General features: G+C 37.4%; 1 protein-coding gene across 1 annotated transcript in view; it reads right to left on the bottom strand.

The window, feature by feature from the left end:
• The window catches only part of ITSN2 (intersectin 2), a 120,880-nt gene that overhangs the window by 38,805 nt on the left and 68,822 nt on the right, over positions 1 to 13,253 (bottom strand). The window contains exons 19-25 of the mRNA XM_090280983.1: positions 11,745 to 11,881; positions 8,395 to 8,492; positions 7,835 to 8,010; positions 7,416 to 7,560; positions 4,811 to 5,016; positions 3,831 to 3,898; positions 1,157 to 1,323 (exon numbers count right to left, since the gene is read on the bottom strand). Coding sequence (XP_090137109.1) covers positions 1,157 to 1,323; positions 3,831 to 3,898; positions 4,811 to 5,016; positions 7,416 to 7,560; positions 7,835 to 8,010; positions 8,395 to 8,492; positions 11,745 to 11,881 — 997 coding nt within the window. The remainder of the gene's footprint in view (positions 1 to 1,156; positions 1,324 to 3,830; positions 3,899 to 4,810; positions 5,017 to 7,415; positions 7,561 to 7,834; positions 8,011 to 8,394; positions 8,493 to 11,744; positions 11,882 to 13,253) is intronic.

The raw sequence follows: 13,253 nt of genomic DNA, 5'->3' as shown, positions 1-13,253 counted from the left end.
TGGAAAACTTGTATTTACCACCATGAGCTTGACTTAAAAGATTTTTCTATGAGATCAGTGGTGATGTTAACGAATGTGATTTTTTGATATTATATACTGAAATGTGTCAATGCAGGGACTATTTGTATAACTCAGTAATTCAATATTTCCTAAGTGACCAATGGTGTTACTACACAATGCATGGGTAAAAGATGCAGTTAATGCAGGAAAACCCAGTGAATTTTAATGTCACAATAAGAGATGTTCACTGATATAGTCAGACTCCATGCTGCAACAAACCTGTAACAACTAAACACTCGTCGAGTACTGGTGCAGTGGTATCACGGAATAACATCCACGGTTATCTGAAAATGTTAATATGCTCCTCTGCTTTATCCCCATATGTGAGGTTGACTTTTCTTCATATATTTCAATCAAAAGAACATATCACAACAGACTAAATACAGAAACAGATAAGAGAATCTATCTGTCTTCAATTAAGCCAAACATTAAAGAGGTTTTCAAAAACATAAAAGAATGTCACACTTTTCACAAAATTATTTTGGAAAAAATGTAGTTGTTTTTTCATAGAAAGCAAGTTATTTATGTTATCATGCAATGAGTTTAACTTTGCTGTTTTTAAATAAATTAAGAATATTTTTTCAGTTTAAGTTTTAATTTCTAAGATGGAAAATATCACTAGATATAGCCCGTATATTTAAAAAAAAAAAAAAAAAAAAAACTCTTTGGAGTCCCCAGTAATTTTTAAGAATGTAAAAAGTTTCTGATACCAAAAAGTTTAAGAACCAGTATAGCATACTATTGGCGGGATAAAAACCAGCAGGAACACAGAATAGAGGCTGAGTCACATTAATGTCACAGCCTTAAAGACTTACAAACTCCTTCATGGTGGTTCCTTGGAAGCCTCCCTGAATCTGGAACTATTCCCTCATTTCAGTTAGGAGGTCCAGCCCTGCCCAACGGCTCTTGTTCCCAGAACTTCACCAAACCCTGTCTCCCTTCTTGCTCTACCAGGATCCCTAACAAACTCTATTTTGCTGGAGCTCTTTACGTGGTTTCCCTGCCACCGAAGCTGTATTCACGAGCCCCCGTTTTAAGTATGAACCCTGATAAACAAGAATGGAATGATTCTGTTTCTACATCAAAGTAAGTCTACCTCTTGATCTTTTGGTTTGACATAATTTGATGGGAAAATCCCAGTCCTATCTCCAATGCTTCCTGTCCACCATTCTCCATCTTTCTGTGTCACCAATATTTCTTCACCTTCAGAGAATGTCAAATCTCCAGGTTCTGCACTTGAATACGGATAAAGTGCAATATACTCTGTAGGAAACAAAGCAAAACGGAACTAATTTTGGTTGTAAGACTGAAGAAGGTAAAAAATTATGTTGATTTCTAAGATCCTGAGTAAATTCACTATAAAAGATCTTATGACTTAAGGAAACGTAATATAAAGAGGTGTTAAAATAGAAAAAAGATTAAAGCAATTACTTAGTAACTTCTTAAAAAAAGATTATTTGATCTCACATAAAGCTTTATTGTGAGATTTTTAAAAACTATCATCATCATCATATTAGATAGATATCGGTATCTCCACTTTATAGAGTCAAAATATGAAAAGATTTTCAACTCTTACACAAAATGTATTTTAATTGGTTGTTTTCTCTCTAATTCTTTTATATACAGTTATCAAAATGCTCAATATGCAGCCAACGTCAGTATTAGAGGCCAAATTCCATCACCAGGATCCAGCTCCTCGCCCAATGTATGGCACGGAGAAGATGTTCAATAAATATTTCATAATGACCGACCTCAAATGAAATGTCTGTGTTCTAACATTGGCTCTGGTTTTGGTTCCTGTGATTGCTACTTTAGGAGAAGCACTCAATGACCAGGTTTTAGAGATCTTTTTCTTTCTCTTTGTGTTTTAATTTGTCAGCATGGAATTTGATCTGTATATCATAAACTGGAGATGACCAGAAACACTATCTAGAACCTATTTATTATTCCTATTGCCAGTATTACTCAATTCAGCTGACTTAACAAAATAAAAATAATTACAAGGTTTAGGTTTGCTGCAACAAGCAAGGTCCTTCCCAAAATGCTCCTCACTACCTTCCTAGGCTCACTTCACAACACTCATTCCACAGCCTCGCTGGTGACCTGAAGCTCCCTGACCTTTCACAGCGATGCTGCCTTGGCTCATGCCATTCCCTCTGTCCACAGGCTGCTCCTCCCTTTGTCACTGTGCACGACCCTACACATTGTTTAATAGGATCCACCAGTGCCATCTCTGTGAATTCAGAGGTCCTACTCAAAACTGTGTTTTGCTCACAATTTGTAATAAATTTATTACAATTTATTCCTTTTTTCCCCATTGTTCTGTGAGCTTGGAGGCTGTGTTTTATTCATCCTTAAATATTTCAGGCTGTAGCACAGAATTTCTAATTGTAGTATATGCTGAATACATGGTTTAACTTAGCATTAAGATGATTTTCTTGGGCAATATAAACAAAAATATAAACATAAAATGTACTTCAACTATTCAACTAATTTTACACTGATCATAGACAATTCATTTATAAGCCTACAGGGTGAGGCAAAAGTAGTTTATAGTTGTTTATATGGAAAATAATACAGTAATTAATAAATAACAATACAATAATAAACTGTGTTTCCTATACTCTCAACTATAAACCTACTTTTGCCCCACCCTGTAGGTAACTATTAACGAAAAAAAAGTCTGCAAAGATGGTAGACAATCTTTCATTTTTCAGTACATTGACAAGATCAAAATAATATATTAGTCAAACCTAAGGACTATAAATATTTTTCTTTGTAATACTGGGTTGACCAAAAAGTTCATTTAGTTTTTTCTACATGATGGCTCTAGCAGTGCATAGTTGTCTTTAATTTCATTCAAAATAATTTTGTTACATTGTATTGTGACAGGTGTCATAACAGCACGTACTAAAAAAACTTATAAAAATTGGTAAATTTTTGTGTAGCCATTTTAACATTGAAGATGGAAGAAAATAAGCAACATTTTTGGCATATTATGCTTTATTATTTCAAATAAGGTAAAAACACAACTGAAATACAAAACAAGATTTGTGCAGTGCATGGAGAAGGTGCTGTGACTGATTGAACGCCCCAAAAGGGGTTTGCGAAATTTCTTGGTACTACTGACATTTTGGCCAAATAACTCTTTGCTGTGGGGCTGTCTTATGCATTGGAAGATGTCCATCAGCACCCTGGCCTCTACCCACTAGTAGCCAATAGCGGGAGACAGCGACATACTCAAAATATCCAAATCAATAAAGTTGTTGGTGAAAATGAAAAATGTGTTGTCTTTTATTTTATGGAAAAAACCATATGAACTTTTTAGCCAACCCAATATTTATGACAAACTGGATTTTGATTTCAAGTCCTCCTTAATGATTTATATGGTACACTGTAATTAAAATGCAATTTGTAAATAACTAAATGTACTAAAATTTATTTATAACCTAAACATCTATAATCTGGATATGCAACAGCAGGAAAACAAAAACCATTGTGCAATCTCATTGCAATACTTTTTATGATCTTACTTATAAGGGAAGTATATGGTGAATTTTTATAGTACTGATTTTCTAAAAGTGCCAAGTATATTGAATCATATTTTTTCCATATCCTCATTATTTATGTAAAATAGGCAAGCGGCAGATTTTCCTAACGTCTCTTTAACACTGAGACACAGAAGCAGGGAGACTGACAACTGCGGGAAGGCATAAGGAGTCAGCAGCTAATCTGACTGCCGTCTCATCTACTAATTGTCAAAAGCTCACCCTCTCCGACTGCATAGGCTACAGAGGTAGGCTTCTTGTTTACAGCTGCATACAGAGCTTCTGGTCTGCCAAATAAACACACGACAGATTAAAAAACAACAACAACAGAACAGAAAAGGACATCAACAATTAAAAAAACAAGAAAGGTATTTGATGAATACAGCAAGTGTTAGCAGTGCATTCTTTTAGGGCTTCCTAGAATTAATAATAAATACTGTCTTGGTACATAGGCTATAAATATTCTCATACACAAAATCTTAGTAGATTAAGAACTGCCTAATATCAAACTCCTAAATGTTTTAATATATTAATTTCAACAAAATGTTCACTAAGCTGATATGACTAAGCAGCTACTATGCATTAAGATTGTACTAGTTAGTGCTCATTTTTGTATTTAAATATTTAAAATGATTCAAAAAAAATTACAATAGTCATGGAAAAACTAAAAAAATAACTTTTTCTAAAAAGATATGGACCCTACCCTCCTGAGCTTATAATCTAATAAGGGACATGGGTAAGAAAGTAAATAAATAACTACAAACACAGTGAGTTATGAGTAACAGGAGAGGTGACCTTCAAGGGGCTCTAGAGGCCCAGAGATGGAATGCCCTACTCTGGCAAAGAGGAGGCCCGCAGTACAGATTTATTTAAATACTGACAAGTTAAAGTAAAAAAACGAGAGAAATGCTCCAAAGGAAATGAAAAGTAACTTTGCTAAGTGACCTGATGGTACAAAGAAACAACAGATCTAAAATTTTAAGCACTTTGAAAACTTTAGGAATCTGAAATTACTGGAATAAATGAATTCTAAAACTGCCACAAATATCTGAATGCCTTTTTTCACTCTAGGAATGACCTTTCTGGTATTCAAATTCAAAAATAAAACTCCTTGTTTTACTGCACAGCCAGTCATACCATTGCTGACTCATTAACGAAAACATCAACATCCACACCTCATGTAAACACACACAAATGCTTACTCTTCCCGCTTGACTTCACTCCCAGGGATTATTTTGACATAAGATTTTGGAAACCATCCTCTTCCTCCATGCACCTCCCCAAACCACCAATTTTCTTGCTGCTCCAAGACAGTAATAATATCATGTTTTGAGAAGTTCAAGTGGTTATCTTTCTTTGCAGTCCAGGAACAAAGGGCCTGTGCTTTTAGGTTTTCTACAGCCTGTCCCTGTGAATTCAAAACCACAAAGTTAAAAACAAAACAATAACCATGATTTGTTTCCTAGTATGTAAACACCCTGTTCAAACAGCAGACTTTGGAGTAGGGGTGTCTTACTACCAACAATGACTTAAGGTAACCTTAACCTACCGACTTAAAATTATACATGACGACCACCTGAGAAGTCTTCTGTTAGGTTAAAGAATGAACACCTACCATTCAAGGAAACATCTTGGCATTAAGTATCACTGGTATGGAAGGTGAACGCTGGCTACTCTCTCTATAACAGAACAGATGAGAAGGGCAAGAGCTGCTGCAAGCCTCTCCTCCCCTCCGGTTTGCAACGCCTCCTCACTGCCGAGGATTCCGTTTACTCCACTAGTGCTAAGCCTCCCTCACTTTCCTGCTTTCTGTCTCTTCTTCGTATTTTTATTCAGTCTTCTTTCCTTCCCATCTCTCTCAGAGCAGGAATGGTTTTGTTTAGCTGACAAGGCTAACCTCTTTACCTTTGCCCTAATCTTCTGTTATGCACTCCAATTTTCTAAAAATATTTTGTAACGTCATGAAGTCCCTGTCTCGAATCTTCCAAATCTACTTTTCTACTTCTTCCAGATTTCTTAAAGAAAGAACAGTGTTGAACCTGCTTTCCAATTTCACCCCTCAACTCATTCTAATTTAGGTTCTGCATCCATTATACTGCGGAACCTCTTCTTGACAAGGTCATTGATAACATCAAAGGCAAAAGCTTCTTCCAAACCTTATTTTCTCTGATCTCTGAACAGTGCTGACATAACTAAAACCCTTGGAGTTCCCGAAGCTCACTCTCAGGTGATGGATGACTCCTCTTTGGTCTAGCCCCTTTCCTTTCCTGTTTCACATTATTTCCCTAAATAATTGTACTTATGCCGATCACTACTGAAATCCATATCTTAATTGTAACTTCATCCCTGAGCTCCAGACTTGTAAATCAAACTGCCTACGGGGCCTTCCCACCACGATGCCCTTAATATAGATACCTAAACTGCAAGTCTGAGAAGTAATCATGGTTAGAACCCACCAAACTCACTCTTCCTACAGTGCCTACCCAACGCATGATAATCACCATCCTTTCAGATGCTCAAACTAAAGGTCCTGAAGAGGTTTCCGTAACTCCAACTTCTTCCTTACTTTCCACATGCAATGGATGGCCAATTTCATGTCAATTCCTATGTTTTTAAAACTCCCTCCTCGCCCATACATTTTCATTACTGTGGCACTGGTTCACCATATCAGCTCTGACTAATTGGCCACTGTAACAGCCTCCCTTACCTGGCCTCCTTCCTTTACTTCCTCCCACCAATCCGGCCACTATACCTCCACCAGACTTACCTTTCTACAACACACATCTCAACTCTTCTCTTAAAAACCTTCTGGGGCTTTCCACTGCCACGTTGCTTAATATGGTATTAGATGCTTCACAAATAAGCCTCAACCTCCAGCTCTAACTTCACTTCTTAACCCTTTCTCTATGAATCCGGTACTCCAGCCATACTACAAACAATTCTTGTTTCCTGCAAACTACTGGTGTTAATATGCCTCCGTGACTTTCCCCAAATTGCCTTCACAGAAATACTTATTTATTCTTCTTTCCTTCCCTCCTCTCTCAGAGGGGGAGTGGTTTTGTTTGGTCAACAAGGCTAACCTCCTTACCTCTGCTTTCACCTTCTCAGGTTGGTGAAATCTTATTTTCAAAGGTTCTACTCAAATTCCCACAGATTGATTAAGATGCTCTCTTCTCTGTATTCCGTAACTCAAGACTTTGTAAAATACCTTTATTATAACACTTCTCATACTTTACAGTTATTTATATGTCTGTCTCATTAGATTATGACTTCTTAATGGCAGGGATTTTTCCATTAAATTTCTAGCATATAATAAATGCTTGGAACCTACAGTCACACAATAAACATTGTCTGAGTGAAAGTGAAATCTATAGGACTCTATTCTGATGAAGTCTACAATTTTTAAAACTAACGTTAATGTAACAGTGCTTACAAAGGTTACATCTAAATCAGAGGCTAAATATGTATAACATTGTTCAGACACAAATGATTTATTTAAGAAACAAACAAAAATACCCCAAAACCTCCAAGCCCAAAACTCTCCTTACAACAACTACAAATTAAGAACACTATACTCTGATTTGTAAATATGGCAATTTGAGCTTGGAAGTCTTAGCTGCTCGCAATTTGATAAAAACCTCTAAGTAATAAAATTTCTTCACATCACATGTGAATGATGAGAACAAAACTGAACACTACAAACTGGTTAAATGAGTAAATGAAGCCTTTGTACAAGAACCTGGGTTATATTCTATGAGGCAGGAGCAATGTCAAAGAATAAAGTACACAATGATTAAAGATACATACCTGTCCATGAATAGGTGACACAGATCCAGGGGACACAGTGCGAGTAAAAGCTGATTTTTTCTGCCACGATGTATTAACAGTTAGGTTTGAAAAAGATACATTTTGATAATCAGTCACTGATGCTGGCTGATTTGGAGAAAGTGATCTGAAAATATAACACTTCCATATAAGTATACTTAAGTGTTTCGAATCTAATGAAGTACTATCAATGTATCAGTTTGTATATAATATACATGATATTTAAACACAATTTGTGGGAAAAAGAATTCATGAACAAACTACTGACCTATGCTTTAATTAATCTCAGTGTGAAAATTGGAACAGGAAGGACTCTTGGAAGAGTTCAGTTCAGATTACGTGTTAAGTATTCACACACATCTGCAGAGCTATGTAAACTCCATTGTTAGCTAAAAACTTACTCAGAAGAAGTTGAGGTAGCAGATAAAGATACTGTAGGAGGAAGTAAGGCCTTCTTAGGAGATACAGATTTTTCACTTGATGGCATTTTTTCTACATAGTTGCATGGAAACCAGCCATAATTTCCTTGGAAGATACCATAAAGCCAACCAGGTTCTCCTGTGGTTTTTTCATCAACCTGTGGAAATGTTAATAGTGGTGAGAAGGCCAGTGTTTATAATAGAAAGCAGAGCAGACCTGAGCACAGCCACTGCAGCACTGCAGGAGCTGATCTGATAGCCAAGATGTTTGCTAAGCGGCAACCGGTGGGCAGGGTACAGAACATGGGTATGCTGGACAACGGAATAATTCACGTCCCGGCCGGGACAGGGCACGATTTCATCGTGCTGTGCACAGTGGTGTGCAATTTTAAAACTTATGAATTATTTATTTCTGGAATTTCCATTTAATATTTTTAGACTGTAGTTAAACATGGTAACTGAAATCACAGAAAGTGAAACTACAGGTAACATAGATATAACATTGTATTCAGCTTAGGAGAAAAACAGACTTTGTTTCCTACCTGTATTATATCTCCTGCATTAAAGCTCATCTCATCATGGCTCCTTGCTTCAAAGCGATATAAAGCTCTATAATTCACCAAATCACTAGCTGGCTCACCTAAAGAGAAGATAATTGTCATTATTTGCTACTTTCATGTATATATCTTTGCTCTGACTCAATAAAAAACACTTAAAATCTAAAACAAAAAAATTAGGCATCAAACAGTACAATCAAAATCCATTTGTACAGTCTTGTTAGGATTTAAATATCTTGAATAGTCACAGAGTAACTATAAAAGCAAACAGGGATATTCATCTTATGTAAAGTTGGAGGCAGTAAAACAAAGAGAAAACTTGCAGGGTATGCCATGCACAGGGATCTAAGGGAGTGGTGGAGGCTAAGTCCTGGAAAGTAAAAGGAGGCTAAGGAGCAAGAGGCTTAGTTTGATCTGTGAAGTCAAGAATGTTACAGAGAAGAGCCCAAAGAGGGAGGTCACATGAGAAGATTAGCAAGTAAACAGGGTTGACCAAAGAAAGATCTATAAATTTATCAGTGTGGTTCTAAAAGAAAAACAGTAGAAGAGCTCACAAGTAAGCTGGACTTGATAAGATTAAATGTATTTTACTTCGGAGACTTTCTGCCAAGATGGAGACCTAGACAGACACGCTGTATCTCCCTCCACAACTAAGAAGGAATACAACTACCTCAAAACTAGAGACAACCTGACGTTCCAGAAAATCAAGCTGCATGGAAGTCCAACAAACAAAGATATAAAGAAGCAATATTCATCCTGACAGGCAGGAGGGGTGGAGCCGGGGAGGGGAGGACGTGGTATGGTGGTGGTGGCAGCGGCAGGCCGGTGGAAAGTGCAGTCACACATTTTAAGAAGTCAGGAGGGACCTCTGGGGAGTTCTCCCAGCACCAGACCAGACCATGCAGCTCATGGTCCCAGTGCCAGGTAAAATAAAGCCTCACTACTTTTGACTGTGCAAACCAGTGGAGGTAGGGGCGGAGGAAGAAACTGCTGGTCTCTCGGCAGAGTCCACTTGTTTAAAGGGCCCCCACAATCTTAGAATGTCCGCAGACAGACCCACCCACTCTGGGAACGACGGCCAGGGCAACAGCTGGAGAGGTGCCAGTCCCATACAAAGTGGGAGAAGTGCATGGAAAAGGGGCCAGTGCTGAATAAGCAGCATTGTTCCCTCTCAGACCCCTCCCCCACAAACAGCGCCACAACAATGTGAATGGGTCGCCGTGACAAATACCTAAGGCTCCACCCCTTACAATGTAACAGGAGCAACAGCTCTACCTAAGACACAGAGACAGACAAAAAAAGGAGCCTGTCAAGATGAGGAGACAGAGAAGTATGGCCCAAAAGAGGGAACAGATCAAGGTTCCAATGGGAGAACTAAGCGACAAGGAGATAGCCAACCTAACAAACGAGGAGATAGTCAACCTAACAGATGCAGAGTTCAAAACACTGGTGATAAAGATGCCCACAGGCTTGACAGATATGCTTAAGTACAGCAAACACATAAGGGAAGAAGTGAAGGCTATGCTAAATGAAATGAAGGAAAATCTGCACAAAACCAATGGTGAAGGGAAGGAAACCAGGGTTCAAATCAATGATTTGGGACATAAGGAAGAAAAAAACAGTCAACCAGTGCAGAATGAGGAAGCAAGAATTGAAAAAAAAAAAGAGATGCTTAGGAACCTCTGGGACAACTTTAAATATGCCAACATCCAAACCATAGGGGTGCCAGAAGGAGAAGAGGAAGAGCAAGAAATTGAAAACTTATGTGAGAAAATAATTAAGGAAAACTCCCAAATTTGGCTAAGGAAATAAACATACAAGTCCAGGAAGCACAGAGAGTCCCAAATAAGCCAGACCCAAAGAGGACCACACCAAGACACATCATAATTAAAATACCAAAGGTTAAAGATAAAGACAGAATCTCAAAAGCAGCAAGAGCAGAGAGTTTCCTTCAAAGGGGTGCGTGTAAGACTATCAGCAGATTTCTCAAAAGAAACTTTGCAAGCAAGAAGGTACCAGCAAGAAGTATTCAAAGTGATAAAAAGCAAGGACTTATAACCAAGATTACTGTATCTAGCAAAGCTATCATTTAGAATGGAAGGGCAGATAAAGTGCTTCCCAGACAAGGTAAAGCTAATAAAGGAGTTCATCATCACCAAACCCTTATTATACGAAATGTCAAAGGGACTTACTTAAGAAAAAGATCAAAATTATGAACATTAAAATGACAACAAACTCACAACTATCAACAACTGAATCTAAAAAATAAAAACAAAATCCAACTAAGCAAACCAGAATAGGAACAGAATCATAGGTATGGGGATCATTTGGAGGATTATCAGCTGGGACGGGGAAGGGGAGAAATGAGGAAGTGGTGCAGGGATTAAGAAGCATAATTGTTTGGTACAAAATAGACAGGGGGAAGTTAAGGAAATGTGAAGCCAAAGAACTTATATTCATGACTCATGGACACAAACTAAGGGGGATGGGATTGCTGGAGGGAACAGGGGTACTGGGCAGAGGAGAACAAAGGGGGGGAAAAAGGGACTACTATAACAATATAATCAATAAAATACACTTTTTAAAAATGTATTTTACTTTTTTCATTTGTGGAATAAATGCTTTAGCTTATAAAATTTTCAACACATTGAATTACTGATTTAATGATTTGTACATCCAAAAGAAATATGATGATGATGATGATGATGATGATGATGATGATGATGATGACCCTGACTGGGTTGGGCACTGTCCTGCTAACCGAAAGGTCACTGGTTTGATTCCCGGTCAGGGTACATGCTTGGGTTGTGGACCAGGTCCCTGGTTGGGGGCATGCATGAAGCAACCCACTGATGTTTCTCTTTCTCCCTCCCTTCCCCTCTCTCTAAAAGTAAATAAAATCTTTAAAAAAAAATAAGTATTTTAGGAATGGACTCTGAGATATATCAAAAACAGTATATGTTCTGAAAAAATTTCAATGGACAAAGAGTTAAAATTTTAGTGTTTCATTAAAATAAACAGTTTAGTTACAGTGGCTGAATAAAATATTTAAAACTATTTACTTCAATTAGGAAAACCATGTCATAGTCAGTTTATAGTTAGTGATGACTACTTTCTTTTCTCAATATTGTTTTAAGATTTCTACCCTGTTTTAATAAGCCTACAGTGTTCTCATCCAAGTTTAATTTAGAAAGGTTTTTCTTTTCTGTTTCTAAGATAATCATCTGTTTTAATTTTCTTCTTCTTCTTTTGATCATCATCAGAATCTTTATTTTTTTAATTTTGTTGCTGTGTCTCAGAAAAATAAAATATTTTATATTTATCCTTATCCTTACCTCGTTTCTCTTCGGTTTTCTTTTCCTCTTCTTGAACTTTTTCTTGTGTCTTTTCTCCCTGGAATCGCTTTTGTTTTTCTTCTTCCTCCTTTCTAAGATTTTCTCTCCATAAACTTTCTTTTCCTTGCTTTGCTTTCCTTTATATAAAAGAGAAAGAGTTCGCATAATGTTCTAAAATTTTTTTCAACAAAATAAAAATATAATAGATCTTGCTCCTGTCAAACTGAATACTATGTATTTTTAGATATAATATATATTTATATATAATCATATAATTTTATGCTTATTATATAGCAAAGAGATGCGAGTAGCGGGGTATGAAGAAACAGGGTGAAGTGCAAGACCAATTGATCAAGAAAGGAGCCTTGGACAAACAGATGAGCTGAGAAGCATGACTGACAATTTCCCACACCCTCAAATTCCTTCCTATTATCCAACTTTCCAAACCATACCCTCACCAAGAAAAAGAGGAAAAGAATTAAAATAAAACTCTTCGAAAAAACAAATCTAAAAATTATATCTAGACTTCCTTCCCTTCTCTCCAGATTCTGCATGAGGACAGCCTTCCACTCTTACTCCCATCGTCCTAGCTAATCCCTGTGCTTGGGGTTTAGTACTTGTTGTGGGAATAAGAAATGTTTGGATGATTATCTACTTTTTAAATTATCACTTCAAAGTCTTTTTCACTCATTACATGATAGAGCAGTTTCCCCTAGAAGTCCGTGCTTGCATGCATGCCTCTGTGATATGTGACACAGCTGCAGCTTGGTATCCAGCTGGTCAAGGCAATCTGTGCTCAGACTTAGGTATTTTAGTACTACACCTAATGCTCACCACAGTTCTTCCTTGTATGTATTTTCATGAAATTACTGGGAGGCAGAGCTGTCACCATTAAATTTGGCAACTTTTCCAAGTCTTAGCACATACTATCAGGGGCAGTAAAAACTGTGGCTGGATACATCCTTGGGATTGCAGGCCTTTATGCTCCAGCAATAGAAAACTTGGCTGAACTCCATGTCTCTATTCCTGTAATCCCTGGAGGCATCCTCAAACTGTCTTTATTCTTCATAGTCCTGGTTCATTATCTCATGACTAGCTTCCTCTCAACCCTCTGCAAACCCTCCTACACCCCCTATCACTTCACCCAGTGCTTCCCCAGAACTTTCTGTAACTTCAGGATCATGCTTCTCCTATAGTTCTTCATTTCAACCAAAATTCCCTTCCCCCCCTTCCTCGGTGACTTTCCTGACACTCTCCAACCCTAGGATGACGCAATCTAGCCTTTATTTGGATTCCCATAGCATTATAAACACCACTACCAGAGTACTTACCACATATTTACAGGATAAAGAAAACACTAGGGAGTTAAGAAAATATAAAATTAAATTTTGGTAACGTTTCTTATGTATGAGTTAATAGATGAGAAATGTCCAGAACTGAAAGATGCTTCAGAAGCTAGACAAAGGGCAAAGAAGCCACATCTGCAACGTGAACACCTGACTAGTACCA

This window comes from Furipterus horrens, unplaced genomic scaffold (genome assembly GCF_987537825.1).
Source record: "Furipterus horrens unplaced genomic scaffold, mFurHor1.1.pri manual_scaffold_6, whole genome shotgun sequence".
In the NCBI taxonomy this organism is placed as follows: Eukaryota; Metazoa; Chordata; class Mammalia; order Chiroptera; family Furipteridae; genus Furipterus; species Furipterus horrens.
Note: the sequence above shows the minus strand (reverse complement) of the source record. Positions and strands in the feature narration are given on the sequence as shown.